The 21,050-nt window shown below is 39.7% G+C and overlaps 1 protein-coding gene across 1 annotated transcript in view; it reads right to left on the reverse strand.

Annotated features, from left to right (window-relative positions):
* The window catches only part of LOC124158226 (protein prickle-like), a 251,085-nt gene that overhangs the window by 18,548 nt on the left and 211,487 nt on the right, over nt 1–21,050 (reverse strand). Inside the window, exons 3-5 of the mRNA XM_046533414.1 lie at nt 13,413–13,667; nt 10,441–10,734; nt 3,307–3,505 (exon numbers count right to left, since the gene is read on the reverse strand). Of these exons, the coding sequence (XP_046389370.1) occupies nt 3,307–3,505; nt 10,441–10,734; nt 13,413–13,667 (748 nt within the window). The remainder of the gene's footprint in view (nt 1–3,306; nt 3,506–10,440; nt 10,735–13,412; nt 13,668–21,050) is intronic.

The following is a 21,050-nucleotide window of genomic DNA, read 5'->3' on the forward strand; positions in this document are numbered from 1 at the left end:
ATTCTTTGTCTGAGGATCCTGCATGGTGTGATAGGGAGCTTGATCAATTACCAAAACTGATTTTTCTGGCAGATGCCTTAATATTCTTCTGAAATACTCCTCGAAATGGAGAGCATTCATCTCGGAGTGATAATCTGCACTGTCCTTCTTCCCTTCGAAGACGAGCATTGTTTCTTCCTCGGGTTGGAGAAAACCACTTTCACTTCCAACGTGCAGAATAATCACTCGCCTTCCTGCTCCCGAAGGTGTCAAAATTCCACCTTTCCAGCCATTTACCTGTAATAGTGATAATTATTGATTTCATTATTACGCATGATGATTAAATTAAATGTGAAATTGGAAAATTCTCGATAAATATGCGAAGTTTATTATGGAAATTTGTGATTATTTACCTCTTGAATTATTCCTCGATCAAAATCAATTCCACCTCTGATTTCATTAACTTTCTCCTGCCATGCGTATTTCATAGTATGGTTAGCACCGCACCACGTTTCATCACAATAATACACTAACCAGCCTGACGCACGCAGTCTTTTAATGGTTCGGAGGAAAAACATTCGTTGATCTACCACTCGCGGATTTTCCAACAGCACGGGCTTATTTTTTAATTTCCGGAATGAGAACCCTAGCCTTTTCAGCCACCTCAGCATGGTACTTGAGCTTATGTCCGGAAAATCCTCCAGATCCGACTTCAATCCATCCAGAATTATGATGACTGTCGGAAATTCTTTCTTGTGATAAAAATCATGCACTTTTCGGCGAATAACTCCTTGGGTGAATTCATCGAGCACAATGCGCGATCGTCCGCAACTTATTTTCGGCGAAGACACTTCACCATCGGCACTTTCTCTTTTTTCTTTCATGACCTTCCGTACAGTCTTCATACTCACACCTGCACAAATTGCCGTATTGTACACCACTTTTTTGGTATCAATAACCAAATCACCTGATTTTACCTTGTCAAAAAACTTATTAATGTTGGCGATGGTAACTTTATCGCGTCTTCTCAAGTTTTTCGGTCTCTCTCTTTCACTATTTTCCTCGTTAGAATTAATCGTTCTTAGATTTTGCAGTCTGAGGACACTTCTCTTTATGGGAGGCATATTTTACACACAGAATATTCAGTCAAACTGAAGGAGTAAATGCCTTGCAAAAACTTACTTTCCACTGCGACAATGGAAGGAGGGTATGGTAACCATGGAGGTTGTAAATATTTACAACCTCCGTGATGGTAACAGATGACAATGTAAATAGAGGAGAATTCCAAAATTAATGTCCTTCTGATAAAACGGCAAAGAAAGGTGAAAATACGTAGGCACCGTAGATGGGAGTATAAGAAAGAATAGCCACACGCTGGGCGCCAGTGGCACCGACTCCATGGAGCTTGAGGGGGCTCGAGCCCCCTCAAAAATTCGTTTGCAAAAATTCGAAAAAATGTGTCAGGCTTGTCGATTTTCCCCTGAGTGTCCAGGTATCGAGATTGTAGTTATAAGGGTTCTAATGTTGATCATATGACTCCTCTAAAATGCTTAAAAAAACTTAAAACTCACTACTTATAAAATTTCCCGGGGAAAGATCCCCGGTTTGGACCCCCTCAATATTTTATGTAAGTCGGCGTCCCTGCTGGGAGCATAAGGAAGCGATGTGAGTGGATCAAAGATGGATGAATAATATTGAGATGGTTAATGAGCCCGAATTATCAAAGCCGTGCGTAGGGGTTTTAAGGCAGGCCAAGGCTTTTCGACCTTTACTACCTTTTTTAAGTATTTGTAGGGAAGTTGTGCCCTCGTATTATCTCCTATGTGCCTTGTCTCCTCGAGGCCACGCTTACTTCGTCTTTCGAAGCGCACTCACCTTCGGAGGGTTTGGACGCGTGGCGGGAGGTGCGGTACGGGCATGGATGGGTTTCACGAATTTAAACCATTAAAACCGCACAAATGGATTCCAAAGTAGGTTAGAAATAGCATTTCCAGGTTGTTTAATGGATTTCAAAGTATGATTTTCCGTCGCTATTTACATTCTCCTGGCTTTTATCTCCTGGTGTGAGCAGAATTAGCAACGAAAATTCTTAAAATAATTAAAAGAGGGCCACTTTACTGAATGGAAACAATCAGTAGTAAGCATGTTAATCATACACGGTTGATTTACTTAAACGTTTGATTGATTAAACGTCACAAAGCTTCCTGAAGCTCGAAGAAAAATGTTTCAGTCGCAGTTCACTCGAATGCTATTCTTGAGTTTCGCGCGCAAGACGTGGCAACGCAGTATTCGTTCACTCCGGCGTATTTTTTTAATGTCCATATATGATTTATGCTAAGCATAAATCAAGTATTATCGGATCATAGAAAAATTACAAATAAATTATAAAGTGTTTCTATTAATTTATTTTTTCTTTCGGAGTAAATTGTAGAACTAGATAATGTTTAAACATTTTCATTAATGGACAACAAACTATGCGTTTTAAAAATACGCCAAAGCCATATTATTTATCTACATTGACGTGCACAACTTATATTGGAAGATGAATGCTGTAAACCAATTAGTTTTTCCTAGGTTGAGTTACAAAGTTGCTGAAGTTGACAAAACGGCTAATTTTAGGGTGCGCGGAGTCATTTATTGCACTCGCGTGTCTACATTTTTGAAATTTCCATTAGTTAAAAAATAAATTAAAATAAGGAATAAAATTATCTTCAAAATGACGTATTATTTGTTGCTTTAGCATGCGCACAAGCTCAGATATAAATTCGCAAAGTACAGCGGCACATCATTTTGACTCCGATAGTAGTAGGTCAGTGATAAGCCGTGACTAAATCTAGGAGTAATTTTGTGCGCACAATTGTATAGATAGTTAACCGGTGGGCTTCACGAACCAATGCACAAGATAGCAGGGGCACAGCTAGGAATTAAGGCTAGGGGGGGTTTTAGGCACAAAACACTGGGGTGTCTGAGGGTGTGGAATACCCGCCAGGGTAAGCAGGGGCCCTCCCCTAGAAAATTTTTCGTATAAATGGTTCAAAATAATGAGTTTTGCGGACTTCTAAGGGATATTTTATTAATATTTACATTATTCTATAAGTAATATTAATCAAACTAAGTGAAATGGATCAAACTTTAAAATTTCTCTGAGCTCTGGGGGGGGGGGGGGGGTTTATCCCCCAAACCCCCTCTCCCCCCTGGCTGCACCACTGCAAGATAGAACCATCAAATGATTGATTGATGTAAAATTGGATGAATGGCCCTATACTGTATTTCCGGTGGCAAAGATGCTACAAAACTGAAATGAAAATCGAGGCTGAACTTGAATACCTTGGTCGACCCCGATGGCCTCCCCGCAAGAGTCGCAGTACTCAGCAAAGAGGGCATCAAAGCAGGAGAGGCAGAATGGCCGTCCGTCCCTCATGATGTAGCGCTCCCCTCCAAGGCGTCGGTCGCACTCCATGCATGCAAAATGAGACATGTGCCACGCCCTGCCCTCGGCCTCCGTGCACTCCTCCGCCAAGATGATCTGGAAGACAAAATGCAAATTAAACATACAACCTTCCAACCATGTAATGATTATGAATTCATCCATATACATAGTTGGCGTTAAAATTGGAGTTTCACAGTTGTAATGAAACAATAAAAATATTAATCCATAGGCATTAAATTTAAACCTCATCGAGCAGGGCCAATACACAGCAGCCCCTCACTTCACCATCTTACAATCCCATCATCCAGCTTCACTTCACCATCATCCGGCCGCCGAGAGTTGTCCGTTGACAGCTAGAAGGGGTAGGAGGCAATGTTGCCAGGTAAGAAAGGGAAGCGCCCACATTGCATGTAAACAAAAGGGTTCCGTGAAGAAAGCAGCCAGAAGGGACGAAGAGCGTGAAGGATCCAAAGGAAGAATCCTTTGTTTTGATGATTCGCAAAAAGGGCTTGATTTGGTGGTTCAGGCTTGTTTCAGTGCTTCATATGCATGTGACAACGTTGCATGACTAGGCGAGGGTGTGACGTGCATTTGGGGGACAGCGATTGGTTGCAAACCATGTTGGCGCAGGGTTCTAGGCCCCTCCTTTTAAAGTGCCATCGGACAACTCTCGCCGGCTGGACTGTAATATGTGTTGGAGGAGCGATCATTAACCCGTCAGCACCCACAGTTATTTTTAAATTCACACATATTTCACTTTAAAAAAATATGATACGTATGAGCTCAACACAATTCAAACTGACTGAATAACAGAGGAAACCTTCTACCAAGTATGTGCACCGAAATGTATACCAAAATTCACATATTAAATGCATTGCAGGAGTATTGGCTCAGCACTGTACTGGGTGCCATATGGCACCCGTGGGCGTTGACGGGTTAAGAGACTTCCATCGTATGCTCAATCGGTATCATTTCTGCACAAAGGATCAATTTAAAAAGCATCGCCGCATGCAAATTTTACTATGTTAATGAATGTGTTCTGTTAATAAATATGGCATAGAACAACACAACTGATGACATATTGTACGAGTAGAAACCCCACTTGTGGGCATAAAATTGAACAAAGCGTAAATGAACTTATCGTAAAGATGGGGCCAATAGCATCTGCTTTTGCAAATTGAGACAAAAATGCATCACAATACTCACTGCATAATACAATATCACTAAGTATAGAATTTTGATGACAAAATGAACAAGCCAGATTTGAAGATTTATTAGAACTCAACTCCTTCAACTACGGCAATGAACTGTTACACTGTACTCACCAGACAGCCAAACCTTGCTGTTTAACAGGGTTACAAACCTAAGGCAACACAGTGCAACAGACCTATCATCCTATTGCAAACACCTTAATTTTTACATTAATGTTAGATAAGATTTGAAAGAGCTGCACCATTCAAGTATATTTAAGTAAAACTAATAAAAAGACATTAACCGATACATATAAACAACAAAAACATTCATTTTCTAATTTCCAGTGCTTTTTGAATGAACCTCCATTTTTCATAGTGCCACAGTGCCAAAGGATAAGAGTCCGAAAAATGGGGTTTAATTTTTTATCTTGAGCAGCAGAATTTTGACTGCTCGAATTTAACTTCCAAAATGTATCTATCATTTTATTATCAATGAATGCATAGCCAATACAAATTTTTACTATTCATCCTAATTTAAGTACACACATAGTTACAGCTCACTCCATCAATACTTGTACTCATTCCCAGTTTAGTTTCGACAACCAAAAATTTCCCTGTACAAAGTGTGCTGGATGCCTGCCCTACCAAGGAGGCAAAATCCATTATGATCGCATGAATTCTAATAGTAAGGCATGTAACAAATATTCTCATTAAATTCATCACCTAATTAAGTACGGAACCTCATGTTACAGTTACATACTCTATGTGAACTAAGGCTGTCTACATGCTCCTCACACCCATAACGAATTTTTGAGGGGGCTCAGGCCACCTCAAGCCTCATGGAGTCTGCGCCACTGCATACTATGCCTTATTCCACTCTCATATTAACTCTTCAGTGAGTGTGTGGACCACAGGGTTGGCCCATAGTGTTTCATTCGTGAGCCATTTTTCATATGATGGCATTATGTACACGTGATTTTCAGTAGCTGCACATTATTAAGTCCTCGAAAGTCTCACATAATAGTTTTTCAGTAATGGGCTCATGGTTAGCCGTAAATAGCACGCTAAAGGAAGCAAGCGTGAGTGTTGATGCATGTGTCTTTATGACCAAAATCGCTTTTGTATATGTTTAGTTTATTTTCTGTTTTTAAGTTCATTTGTTGTTTGTTTTCTTTATGTGTGAGCATATTTGTTTTTATTTTGATTTCTTTTATTTCTTTGTTTGAGACGATGCTATGGTGATGAAAGATCTTGAAGTGGATGAAAAATTAGATTGAGAATAAAACAGAGTGTGAAGTGATATTTACATTGAATTTAATCGCTGTGATACGTTAGTGTCCCACACACACGGCACAGTGTTTTTGATGCTCATAATATTTCACAATTTTTCATTAATTTTGCATTTCGTTCCATTTGCATCCACTGTTAATTGTTTGCAGTCCAATGTTCCCATTTGAGAACAGATTTATAAAAAATCTTGAACATTATACTTCATATGCGTGATTACGTTAATAGCTTTTGTTATGTAAATAAAGTACATATAGAACTATTTTTTAGGGTGAATCACATGACTTGTGTATATACATTGTTTGTTAATTATACCTTTTCAAAATTGGTAATTTCTATTAACCTCTGTAGTGATGTGTGGTTTATTCACTATTTTTCCCTACACTCTCTCCAGTAACAAATGCTCACTCATTCAAAATATCAATATATATTACATTGTTAAAGTTAACGTAGAGTGGAGTGACTTTGTAACAAAGGGTCTATTTTTCGTATTTTTAATCTTCTGCTGCGACCGCTCGTCTCATGAAAGAGATGTACTTGGCATTTCATTTGTCAGACATGCAGCGACATTTGCAGCAGCCAGATGGAGCTTCTTAGGACGTGTAGTTCTTCCTGATGCCATTGACTAGCAATACTATTTTTTACTCATTTGGAAAAGGAGGGAAACCTTATATCATGAAAATGTTTCTGTTAAAGACACATCTGAAACAGGTATAAATATGTTGGGCAAATTATTCAACAATATTGATTAATTCAAGCCATCTTTGTTGAAGGCATGAGACAAAAACTGGAATGCATGCACTTTGTGTGGTGACTTTGTGACAGGTGAGCTTGTCACAAAGTCACCCCACCAAGGTTTTAGGGTAAATTTTATCATGTTTCTTTTGTCTTTGCAACACTGAAAGGAAGATGAAGACTTATAAAAACAAGTTGGGTGCAAAGGCCTAGAGAAATTACTGCAACCACCTGATGTCGCCATATTCAGAGTTCTAAAATTGATTTGGTGTGCAATTTTGTCGGATTGGAAGCAATTAACGTCCGGTACCCGGTGCTCGTCCATCTCAAAAGACGAACTGCCTGGTGTGTTAAAGAAAATTATGGACAAGCTGCAGGAAAACAGTAAAAAAAATTCCAGTCTGGATTCAGGAAGAATGAAATTTTTCCGCTCAACAAAATGAAAGTTCTCCGAAGACTTTCGAAGGCCGTCTTGGAAGAGAGCCTGTAGACAGTACCAGGGATGGTTGGTAAGATCTTCACAGAAGAGCTTTAAAAAAAGAAGGATGGCTGTGCCCCCAAGAGAAGGAGAAGCTAGTGTTCTTTGAGGTGAAAAATATTGATTAGGGAGCACCCAGTAGCTGTAGCTTTGCCAAAGCATAAAACACTTGTAAATTAAGTAAATATAGTGTTTGAGTTGTAGAAATTGTAACATTATTCTAAAAGCGTGCTTTTAACCCAAAAATAATGTTGTCACATCTTTGACGATGTGACAACATTATTTGTGTGATGCGACTTTGTGACATCGTCTTTCCTGTATATAGTTGTTCATATTCAAGATACAGATTTTTTGAAGACATGATATTTTAAAGGAAGGTTAAAGCTATCTTATGACATCATCGGTTTCAGTTTATGATAAAAATTGATCAGGGTACGACTGAAAAATTGCAAAACTTGTCACAAAGTTAGCCAATTCTATGGTGCTAGTTTTTCGGTCAAGTGTATATTTATTTTTCAAGCAATAGCAAAATTTTGTGGCATGTTCCCATTTCGGAACGAACATGCTTGAAAACGCATTTAAAAATTTTTGATCAGGTTTTGTTTCACAACATCTTTTAATTGGTGGTACAATAAATAGTAGATGCAAAAAAAATAATAAAATTCAGTAGTAAAGTTAGTTCAGTCATTAAAGTGTTAATTATAAATATGTTCCCTAGAGTCAAAAAGTTAACTAAACAATAAGCATAGTTCAAATTTATTATGTATTTTCAATATTTTTTCCAAAAAGTTGAAAACTTAAGGCAGTAAAAAAAATTGAATTTGGGCCAGCAGTGTGATCTACGCGCCGAACCGCTTACCAAAATTGAACACGCCCACTAAAGGGTTGACTATGGAATTGAACTATGGGAACACTCCTCATCCTCCTAGTTTATTTAAAATGATAAAAAGGCAGATGTAATCATTTCCTTCTTCCACTCTATGGATTGCTATAAACCCCCTAGTAGAAAAAAGTTGTGTTCTTTTGGTGTTCTTTATATGTTCATTCAGTGTTCAAGTGTTCTTTTGATGTTCTTTTGGTGTTCTTTTATGTTCACCAATTTCTTGGTGTGTTCTTTTGATGTTCAATTTATGTTCTTTTTATGTTCATCTCAGTGAACACAAAATGAACATTTTTCTTTATGTTCATTTTGTGTTCCCTTTGAGTTCATTTTATGTTCACCATGGTGAACACAATATGAACATTTTTTTATGCGTTCATTTTATGTTCACTTTGTGTTCATTTTATGTTCACCATGGTGAACACAAATTGAACATTTTTTTATATGTTCATTTTATGTTCACTATGTTGAACACAAAATGAACATTTTTCTTTATGTTCATTTTGTGTTCCCTTTGAGTTCATTTTATGTTCACCATGGTGAACACAATATGAACATTTTTTAATGCGTTCATTTTATGTTCACTTTGTGTTCATTTTATGTTCACCATGGTGAACACAAATTGAACATTTTTTTATATGTTCATTTTATGTTCACTATGTTGAACACAAAATGAACATTTTTCTTTGTTGTTCTTTAAAATAAACCAGTATAAAAATTCTCATTCCTTGGAGGTGATTGTGGATAACTGCAGTTCATGTGTCATGACAAGTAGCTTTACATAAAACAAGTAATACAGATGATTTTGGAGACTTTGTCTACCAAAAATGAGTTTGAATTTCGCCATCTTGAAATCCACAAAACTGTATTTTTTAGCAGTTTTCCATAATATTTCTAGAAATTTAAAATAATGAATTTCCGGGAAAATTAAATAAAAGATAAATATATTTTACGTTTCTAATAAAAAAATAGCTGGAAATAAAATGATTTGAAACTTATCCAAACACTGACATCTGATTCACAAAGATGTGAAAGTGTTCATGGTAATGATGGGATTTCCGTGAAAGCTTTTTCTTTGTTGTTCAACAAAATGTTCTTTTTATGTTCATTTTGTGTTCTTTTGATGTTCAAAAAAGTGTTCATTTTGTGTTCAAATTATGTTCTTTTTATGTTCACAGACGAGTGTTCATTTTGTGTTCTTTTTATGTTCTTTCTGTCACAACACACATAAAAAGAACATAAAGTGAACATTCGGTGAACATAGAAGGAACACAATTTGAACATTAAATGAACATAAAAAGAACACTGAATGAACACACTTTTTTCTACTAGGGCCTCTAATCTAAGAGTGGAACCTTTTACAGCTTGTATATTTTTGAATGCATATTGGATTTGAAGGGTAACTTTAAATACCTGAAGACAAGGGAAAGCGTTCATTCCCTTCCAATGAGAAAACTATTTAAAAACTGTGCGATGGATGTCACAAAGCTATTATGCACCATAAAACCTATTGTAACTCAAGTTGTCGCGTGGCATCCACCAGACTCCAAAAACAACAAAATATCAATATTTATTCCACAAATGTGACAAAACATATAATTATATAGGTGACTATTTCAGAGGAGGGTTAATAGTTGAGAACAGAGTGAGAAAAGGTGCAGCAACATCCCCCTGGGTGCGTTAGCGCCTATTTTGGAAACTAATGGCACAATAGGGGGGTTTCCTATTTCCTTTTTAATTGCCTAAATCGAAAGATTACTACTGGAGTATGTATTTCACACTTTTAGATTTTTAAATGACGATATCTATTTTTTGTGATAAAATGAAAAGTGAACATTTTCAAGCGTGTGAAAACGCGACGGCTAAGTATGAATGCTGGGAAAAGCCCATGTGACGTCATTCTGGTTCCGGCTGCCGCTGTTTGAGGCCACCTTGGTGCGAGGCTATGAGCGCCGATACGATGCAGGCTGCTAGCAGGTAGCGCTTGGCTTAAAGAATTTGGCTTAGAGGGGGGGGGGGCAAATAACGGATTAAGGACTCAAGAGGAGCCCTTCAGGGATAAAACACACCGGGCCGGGAACCAAGTCAGAGACTTATACGCCCGATCACCCGGGGAGGGGCTGGAGAGGAAGGAAAAAGGAAAGAGGCGCCGCCGCGATAGGAGCCCGTCGACGCCTCTGGGGTAGGATAGGTTCGGAAGGGATGGGACGGGGAAAAACACCTTAACGATATAGAAGCGAAGAGGGCCCACACACTAGCGAAACCAGGCAAAGCCATTAATATGCCAGCGATTTTAGAGGATTATCCTGCGAGGAAGAAAAATCCATCGATCAAGTCGCTAGATCAGGGGCAGTTGCCCCCCTTAACCCCGGCGGGTACGCCCACAGAAGGAAACTACCCCATTGTGTCGGGTAGATTCATGACCCCTTGTAACCGGCCACCAACACGGCGTACATACCTCGTCGCAGGCGGAGCATCTCGGCTTGAGCGTTTCTGCGTGGTGCCGTCCGCAGAAGAGCGGCAGCGCACTGCGCTTGCGGCGCGGCGACAGGCTTGAGGCGTCGGCTGCGGCGGATGCGGCCGCCGCGGCATCCACGGCGCCCAACCGGCTCCCCGCGCCCACGAAGTAGATGAGGTCGACGAGCAGTTCTCCGCATACGCAGCACGTGAAGCAGGCGGGGTGCGTGAAGGCAGTGGGACCAAGGCGACCGGCGTACACCACCAACTCACCAGGGGGCACCATCTCACCACACTGGGTTCGCGATCGGAAGGGAGGAGAGAACACAGTTGAATAATAGAGACAAGTTTAACAGACCACAAACTGCTTCACCAGAAAAAATACTACACGTTTTTACATGAGAAGTGCAATAAATTTTATAAATTCCATATTGTCTAATCTTATCTTCCCTTTGCAAAAAAATGGATGATGAACTATGCCAATTGCTGTCGAAATATAGGCTTTACGCTTGAATTATCCTACATTACGCTTGAATTTAACGTAACTTAGAAAAGCATGACACTATTGTAAGATCTTAAATTTTTCTCGACGTATCTTGTGCAGAAAGGATTCTCGGCTTTTCCACCAGGTAATTGGCTGCATGTCTCCCGACGTTTCGAAGAACGACTTGCTCTTAACACTCGGGAGATCTTCTGAATGCCGTCTCAGTGTCACTACCGTTTCATTAATTAGTATTTGAATAAACAGTTTTAACTTTTAGTTGTTTAGTTCATCTTGCATGTGGAAGAAATTAACTAAACGGTTTATTAGAAAGGAAAGAAATATACATGGATGAGAATGATAATTATATCAATCAGTGTCATTATCGTCTCAAGCACTAGTATTTAAAAATGTGGTTCAGCTTGATGGTTTCTGGCGATACTTTATGGAATTCACTCATTCATAATTAAAAATTAAACTTTGTTTTTCCACATTATATTTTTACTTGCACACTGCCATGGTTTCGACGCTCGAGGCCTTAGGAGCGTCGAAACCATGGTAGTGTGCAAGTAAAAATATTCTGTGGAAAAACAAAGTTTAATTTCTCATTCAAAAAGTAATTCAGCTTTTACGAAGAAGTCTTCATATTTAAATAAGTTAAGTCGAAAATTTGTAAATAAAGTGATTTAAACGTCTATACGTGAACCTGCGGCACCAAAAATTAATTTCCAAGAGGAGCGTGCAAGCCTCAAGGTAGAGCGCCTGAATTTTGACCCAAGGACTTCGCTCAAAATCGTGAGTGAAGCATTAGGACCAGGGGCGCCGACTTATAAAAAATATTGGGGGGGCCCATATCGGAGGTATTGGCCCGGGAAGAGGCTAAATTCAAAGTGTGTCGCAGCACCGAAACACTATCATGATTCACACCACTTGATTCAGTTAACCTGCTTAACCTTATAATTATTTGTTTCAACACACATTGTTGAATTTATTTTAAAAGGTAACTATCGTCAAACATGAGAAATAAAAATAACAAATATATTTTTGTGATTTCACAAAGCATAATATAACTTAATTATTTTCTTGAATTATTAAGGGGGCTCCGCCCCCCCAAACGAATCTTTGAGGGGGCTCGGGCCCCCTCAGGCCCCATGGAGTCGGCGCCACTGATTAGGACACGCCCCAAGCAGAAATTATCGTAATGCAAGGTGGCCCAGGAAAAGGCACTGGACCCACTACCTTGAATGTGTGAACTTCACACGCATGAGGCCCATTCCGGGGTGAGCTCTATCCTCACCTTCCCAACCTTCGGGTCGAATGACTGGATGAAGGTATTAACAATGACATGCACAGGTTTTCATTTATCGCACTCAAAGTAAGAAAGTAGCTTTTGGAAATTCAACAATTATTTTTTAAAATTGTTCTTTTTAAGTCGGTGAAATAAAAAAATCATTGGAGTGCCACCTTAAAGATTTCCATCTTTTCAGTTTCTCCATAAAATTCAGATGAGGTGGCCGCCCACCTCTTGATCAGCTACTGAAGGTGCGCAATCAAGGTTTTTAAGGGTGGCATGCACCATCGTATTTGGGGGGAATAAGCACCCCTGTAGTGTAGGGTGTCAAGAGCGTACCCAGGATCAGACACAGAGGGGGGGCAAGCCATGGTTCTTCAAGTTGTAGGTAAGATTTAAGCATGGAAATGTAGAATGAAATCAATATTTTAGGGAAACTGTAACAGCTCTTTATTAGTTTTTCAAATTATTTACTTGAAAAAGTAATATTTTCCTTAAAGAATTTGCGATATTTGATTCTAGGGGGAAAGGGGACAGCTGCCCCATCCTACCCCTCGCTGGGTACGCCCACGTAGGGTGTATTGATATGCTCGTATGTACAGGGATGCCGAAAAATATTGGGGGGGCTCAAAACCGGGGATCTTGCCCCGGGAAATTTTATAAGCAGCGAGTTTTAAGTTTTTTAAGCATTTTGGAAGAGTCATATGATCAACATTAGAACCCTGATAACTCTAAACTCGATATCTGGACACTCCGGGGAAAATCGACAAGCCTGACACTTTTTCCTCACACCCAAAACGAATTTTTGAGAGGGCTCGGGCCTCCTCAGGCCCCATGGAGTCGGCGCCACTGCGTTTGTATAGTATATTGTATATATCAGGGGCGCAGCCAGGAATTAAGGCTGGGGGGTGGGGGTGCAACTAATACCGGGGTGTTTGGGGGTGTGGAATACCCACCAGGATAAGCGGTAGGTGCGAGATTAATAAATTGCGGAATTTTAAGATAAATGGTTCAAAATGGTGAGTTTTACGACTTCATGAGGGATATTTTATTAATCCTTAAACTATTCTATTAGTAATATGAATCCAATTAAGTAAAATGGATTAAACTTAAGCATTTCTCTAAGCTCCGGGGGGGGAGGGTTTAACACCCAAAACCTCCCCCTCGCTGCGCCACTGGTATATACACTTTGTATACTGACCGCTAGGCACGGCTGCGGTGCTCCGTTGGCGGGCAGTGGTCTCACAGATCCCCTGCCGAGCGAATCGCGCTTCCTCCTGGCGGAGAACAGCCGAAGCTCCCGACGTTCTTCGGGCGAGAGGGCGTGCGAGGCGTATCGCAGCTCGTGGTCGTGAGGCGGAAGTTGACGCAGGAGCTGTCGAACCCGGTACCGCTCGCCCGCGGAGCCCACGTACGGCACCACCTCTTCCGGGAGCGCAGAGAAATACAGGTGAACCTAGAAAAAGAAAAGACGTACATTATAGACAAGGGCTTACCCAGGATTATAACGAGGGGGGGTGGGGTCAAGCCATGGGATTCATGAGATTATTTCCTTGAAAAAATAGTTTTATTTTAGTTACATATTTTATACCGATACATATCATTTTTCGTGGGTTTAAAGAAAATTTGTTGAATACTTTCGTTTCAATTCAGTACTGATTTTGCTTAAAGGCTTATGCGATTTTTGCTTCTACCTGCCCCCCCCCCCCACCTGCCCGTCGCTTGGTACGCCCATGATTATAGATTTGGAGGCGGACCAGGAGAGATAAATAGCGCTTGAACTCCTTTGCAAGAAGTACGGAGTCCTAACTTCATTAATTACATAGTTTAATTTTCTGACTTAATTATTTTATAGTACTATCGAGTTAATAATTCAAAATTAGTCATTTTCACATTGTTGCCATGCAAGGGATTTTGTTTGCAATTAATAAAAATTCATTCGGGTTTTAACGGCAATAGAGTGCACTTCACATTGAGTTCGGTGTTCTTATTTCGTTCCTACATCTTAACTCAATTCCGAGAACCCTGAGAAGCAATGACAAAAATAATGGGAGATTTCATCGCTTACCAGAGAAATACCGAACACATCAAACGAATTTTTGGATACATTATTATCAATGCAAATCACGCAGAATGCACTTTTACACAGTGCTTACGATGCGCTTCGACTTTTACGACACATTAAAAATTGCATCGGCCAAGAAGGCGTTCATGAACCGGACAGAGCTGATGAGAGGATCGTTTTATGAAGGCAGCTACACATGGTGAATGATCATGCGAATGATCATGCTGAATGATCACATGATCATTCACAGGATCATGAGAGCATGTTCTAGTTTTCACTGAATGATCATGCGCATGACGGTTCGTTCGCGAATTTTTCCGTTATACACGGTGAATGATCATGCTGAATGATCACGTAATCATTCACAGGATCATGCGCGCAAATTAAAACATGTTTTCGCGAATCATGCGAATGATCATTCAGCATGATAATTCACCGTGTATCACGGCCTTAAGAGTTTAAAGAAAAGGCTTGTGAAGAGTCTGATCTGGAGTGTATATGCGCTGACGGTATATAGACGGTGCGGGAACTCGGACACTTAGGAAAGGGGACGATATAATACCGTGGGTGTACAAGATGTAGGTGTGAGAAGAGGAATGGAGAGGGTGAAGTAGACGGAGAGGAGGAGGAACGAGCAAGTGCTGGAGATGGTGGGTGAGGAGAGGCAGCTTCTAGATGAGATGCAGAGGAGACAGAAGGTATGGATGGGGCGAGTACTGGCCCGGAAGGCGATGTTGAAAACAGTGTTATAGAGGGAAGAATGCTGGGTAAATAAGGGAGAAGAAGAAAGAGAATAGAATAGATAGAATGAAATGAGTAGTTGTCATACTAGGAGCTCTGTCGTTCTGCAAAGACTCAATGATCGCAATAAAATAAGAGTTATCATCTGCTAATAAAAAAAGGTTTGTGATAGTCAATCCATAAAAAAAATATTTAGTTTGTATATAATTATTTTCAAGATTTTGAAATGTGATGCTAAAGAGCATGCAAGGGCATTTGTTAAGAGACAGCTAAAAAATCATAAAATTTGAAGGAGGAATAGTAAGATCCAAAAAAATTTGACTGGAAAAAGATAAATACATTTAAAATGACCTTTGGTTGAAAAAAAAACGAAACGGAGGAATTTCCCGAGCGCAATTGCTCAATGTTTTAGACTGCAAAAGAGAAACTTTGAAATAAATTGCATCGCAGTCGTAAATTTCGGATAGTGACGGTTTTCACTACGCTGATTTCAACTTCATTCCAACATAACGACGAATACTGAAAATTGAACCAAGCCGTAAACAGATAACCTTAGACGATGAGAAATAGCAACTGAATAGAGTTTCCTTTATTGAATAAACTTATGAGCCCGTACCGCGAAAAACAGTTGCCAGCACGTGTCGATGGTTAAACTTATGTGCCAGGAGGGTGTACATTTTCTGTATTGCTAGATGTGTCCGTCAGAACAGTTCCTATGCGCCTATTTCGACACATAAGTACTTCGCGACACCAAGGTTATATGTAGGCACAATACGTTCTCGCGGGAGCAAAGTTGAGAAATGATGCGTAAATTTCAAATCGGACACGTCTTCTAGCAGCTTGCTCTAGGAAACTGTTTAAATTTACTTCTTTTATACACCTTCCAGGACTTACTGTAGTTTCTGAGAATGCATCTATGCTAATGGATGTCACACGGTGTAAGTTATGCGCGGAAAGAACAAGAAGAAAACTCGCACATGTGCCAATACCCGTGTCTCACCATTTCGCAACATTATGTTAGGATACAAATGGAGTGACGAGGTGAGATGTTCTTGGAACTGTTATCCACCGATGGTAGGAGAGAACAGAAACATTTCACGTTTTATTTCTCATGACCATTAACATAAAATTAGCGAATTGTTCATCATCCCTATAAGTAGTATAAAGGAACACGGGCGTACCCAGGATCATAACTACTAGGGAGGGGAGCAAGCCATGGTCTAGGGGGGGAAAATCAATTTGTGACATTAGTTTATGAGATTATTTCCTTGAAAAAGTAGTTTTATTTTAGTTACATATCTTATACCAATACATATCATTTTTCGTGGGTTTAAAGAAAATTTTCTGAATGCTTTCGTTTGAATTCAGTACTGATTTTACTTAAAGACGTTTCCGATTTTTGCTCTTAGTGGGGGTAGCCAGGGGCGCAGCTAGAAATTAAGGCTGGGGGGGGGGGCTTGGGTGCAACTAATTCTGGGGTGTGTGGGGATATGGACTACCCACCAGGACAAGCGGTAGGTGCGAGATTAATAAATTGTGGAATTTTAAGATGAACGGTTCAAAATGGTGAGTTTTACGGCTTTCTGAGGGATATTTTATTAATCCTTAGACTATTTTACTAGTTATATCCATCCAATTAAGTAAAATGGATTAAAATGAAACATTTCTCGGAGCTCTGGGGGGGGGGGTTAACCCCCAAAACCCCCCCTCGATGCGCCACTGGGGGCAGCTGCTCCCCCCCTGCCCCTCGCTAGGTACGCCCATGTAAAGTAATACTTCTCGGGCTTTACACCAGGTTAAATCAGTCGCATAGGTCGACGTTTCGCAAAACGACTTGTCTTCCGTTGTCAAGGCGTTTTACTGTCTGAATGTCCAAGTTCACATTTTACCGAATTGACCGTTTAGCGAGAACAACAATACGGCTCAGGTGCAGGGGCGGCCGGGTCGAAACGAAACGAAAATGTTTCGATTCGACCCGGAGGGAAACGAAAATACGAGGCATAGGTTTAGTTTCGTTCTTACACGAAACTAAAATCACCGAGGACTTTAGCTTCGACCCCGGACGGAACTTTACTCCCGGGAATGAAATTAAATTAATCGAAACTCCGCTGCTCATAGTTAAGTTTCGATCCCAAAAGTTGAGTGGAGGGGTAAAAGAGGGAATAGTTTAGACCCATTACGTTTTACATGCGTGTAGAGAGGCTAAAACGTCGAGATTAAAATTCGAACGGCCAGTTTGCGTTCACCGTTCATGGTCTGACGAAGACAATAGGGTAGTTTCCTTCATCAAAGAAAACGAAAGGCATTGATTGCGTTTCCTTACCCACCATTAATGTATCCATAATATACAAATTATTTGGTTTTAGAAATCCCAGTTTAGACGAATGACAAGGGTCAATTTTAACCTCATTTGAAAAAGGCCAGATTGGCGCCCATGCGATGCCACTCCACGTGACGTCACAGGGACCTAGTTTCTATACGAGTAGATAGGAGTTTTACATCGTCTGAGATTACCAATGCATGCATGAGGCACAGAGCCCAGGGGAAACATCTCTTAATAATCACCTATCAAAACTGCCTAAAATCGGAAAGTTTCATTCTTTTGATAAGGCATTAATAATCCTTATTTAAGCCAAGTGCTACCTGCTAGTAGGGTACTCTGCTACCTGCTAGCAGCCTGCATCACAGCGGCGCACAATATCCTCGCCCAAAGGTCAACTCACACGGCGGAAACGGGAACAAGAATGACGTCACACGGGGTTTTCCCAGCATTCATACTTAGCCGTCGTGTTTTCGCGCGCTTGATAATTTTCACTTTTCATTTAATCGCGAAAAAAAGATATTGTGATTTAAAAATCTAAAAGCGTGAAATTCGTACTCCAGTAGTAATAATCTTTCGATTTAGGCAATAAAAAATAATGGGAAACCACCCTATAGTCGTTGAAGGAGTGGATAGCATGAACGGTAAAGAAGGGCTCAGGAATATGTAACAGGTTATGAAGGATGTGAAAGAAATACCTAGATGTGAATAGCTATGCCGATAGGAGAATAGAATGGAGCGCTGCATGACTCCTTTCTTACGATTGTTCACTCAATTATTGCATTGTTCATTGATATTTCTTTGGAAATGAAAAAAGCGTTCGGCCAAACAATTTATCCAAAAATATTTTGAGAAAAAATTGCTTAAAAATTCATTTAAGGCATCTTATATTATCGATGGAGAGTGATAAACAAATTTTACCATTTCTCTCCTCATGAATCATTATTTACGATTATTTTGGCGTATATTTTTCAATAAATTTAAGCCTAATAAGCAACTGCCATGTAAAAGCTCTTTTAACTATACTCATTCATATAATATGTTCGCATTAAAAAAATATCCTCGAAGTTTAAGGTGGCCCAGGGATAAGAATGTCCCTTACGCTGAATATCAGAAACTCACGCACCTTTGACTTAGACGAGGATGAGTTCTACCTTCGCCCGTCCCATCCAGCCTTCCGAATGGAAAACTTAGTGCCAAAGCTCACATTTAAATAAATATTTTTTGCATCTTTGGTGAGTGACTCCGCACGGAATCTTTGTATCATAAAAATTCCGCTATGTAATCCTTAAGGTTACAATTAAAAATAAGATGAGGGGCTCAGGTTTAGCTTCAGTGTTGTCTGAAAGTAGAAAGCAGCGTGTACTATAGCATAAAAATATCCGCTATCGATTTTAAGTGCCAAGGGGTTTGTTAGTTAGCTTTATATTTTTGTTCCTGTAATACGTAGACCTATATTTAGTCGTAAAAGGATAGCGGTATCTTTGATGGCTTTCGGAGCGTGTTGCCTGTATCTTAAATGAAATCGATTTCCGCTCCTCCCGTTTGCTATTTTCCCTTGCGACCGATCTCTCGATCGGGGTTAAATATTGGATATCGCTTCTCTTCTCGAAGATCGAATCGATTGATTTAAGATAATAGAAAAAATGATTGCTTTTGTCGTGCGCGTTCCGTAACGATTTTAACACTGTGGTTCTCAGCAGTGCTGCCACCTCTGGTTATTGTTAATGTGGTGAATTATGCAAGCAGAATTCGATTTTGTCCTTCATACTGTGTGTGCTGTGGGTGACTGAATAATTCATGACTGCCATTAGTGCAACTCGTAGTGTGTGGCGTGGTCGGCGAGATGCAGAAAAAAATGGCCCGTGGCAGCAAAGGACGGGACAAAAAGAATGCGAAAAAATTCCATCAGCTCTGCTGACCCTTTTACTTCAATAGGTGTTTTTTTATTCCAGTCCCGCCTGGCATGGGTTGTCCTGGTTCCGGCTAGTAGCACAAAGACATGATCACAAATCACGCAATTTTTTTCAGTTGTCACGGTAAAAGGAGGCTTGGTACAAGTTGAGGCATTGGCAGGGGTTGTTAATTAATTTTATTCATTATATGATACCTCCAAAAAAGTTTTTTTTTCATTTGATTGTATTTTTTCATTTAAATTTTGTGGTTGATTCTTACCTAAATATTTACTGATCTTCACTTTGCTTACAATATGTCTTCATTTATTTACACTCCGTCTGCTCCATATCAAAGCTGAACACGCATCTGCTGTCATAAAGACTTAGCTGAAGGTTGATGAACGAACTTCTTAGACCAGACTAAGAAAGATAAATATTGAATTATATCTTAGCTGTATGATTAGACGGCTATTTCTTTAAATCTATATCATCCGTTAATCCGCTTTCCTTTCTGACATTATATTTTGGAGCGTCGATAAATCTGGGCTGGTACATATAGTTCAGATCATCGATTTCGTCAGATTTTCGATTACTTTGAGGAAAATGGAAAAACTAACATCATTGGCTTAGGGATAAATCTAATGTATTTTAACTTTTCATTTTTTTAAACGTTTTCAGGAATTCCATCAACAAGGGAGGAACATTAAAACCATTTCCATCACTGACAATTTTACCGTTTGACTTACCTCGATAATCCGTCTACGAAGTTAGATCGAAGAAATAATCAAAGGTGGAATAAATGTTGGATAAAGGGTTGACACAATTAGATGCCTGGTTTTTTTAAATTATGGAGTATTCGGAAATATAATTTTAAGTAATCCTGAGTCTAATGTGACCTTTGTTCATTAATATCGATTCGTACATTGACCGATGACTTTCCATTCATATTGAAATGAATAATTTATTATATACCATCAATTATTATTCAAGCTATAATGCTGAATACGTTCCGGAAAAATGCAGCCCTTGGAATTGATGAACGTTATCTTACTTGAAGGGAGGGTCCGAGGGAAAGATGAATCATTCTCTCCATTTACACGGCTATGGACGGGGTAAATTTTTCACAAATTGTTTTTTTTATGCTGTGAAAATGTGGAAATCGTTCATTAAGTTTCCTTTGATCAGCGATTTTAAGAGGTTTCTCACGACAACAAGACGTTTTTAAAGCTTTTCCAACAAACTTTCTTGACAATGAACACAGAATTTCTTGACTTCACTGTCGCTAAATTTTCGATGGAAGGCCAAAGACTTGGTTGCTGGTAATCATGGTGGAAGTCAAATTAATTAATGGCAAACTTAATACTACTGAATAAACGATTTCAAGTTTTCCTGGTGAGTAATATCTCAGGAATTCTTCCCGAGCTCTAAATCAGCAAATTTAGTCGTATAGGCCGACGTTTCGAAAAACGACTTGTAGTCCGCTTCGGTTGCCGTGGCGATTACGACAATTTCGCTGGCGCTACTGCCAGCGTCTTCAGGTCTGAGATACCGGTTCACAATTTTCGCACTTATTGTACAACTCAATTTTACTAAGGCTTCACAACCTACACTCCATATTTTTAATGGGTATATAGATCAAGAGGACGTGAAAGGAGATAAAGGATTACTTTGCATCCAACCATGGGTCGCATCAGGGGGTTTAGGCACAACTAATACTGGGGTGTCTGGGGGTGAGGAATACCCGCCGGGGTAAGCGGGAGATGCGGGGGCACTCCTTAAAAAATTCAGGATAAATGGTTCAAAATGGTGAGTTTTACG

The sequence above is a fragment of the Ischnura elegans genome, chromosome 4 (genome assembly GCF_921293095.1).
Source record: "Ischnura elegans chromosome 4, ioIscEleg1.1, whole genome shotgun sequence".
NCBI classification, from domain to species: domain Eukaryota; kingdom Metazoa; phylum Arthropoda; class Insecta; order Odonata; family Coenagrionidae; genus Ischnura; species Ischnura elegans.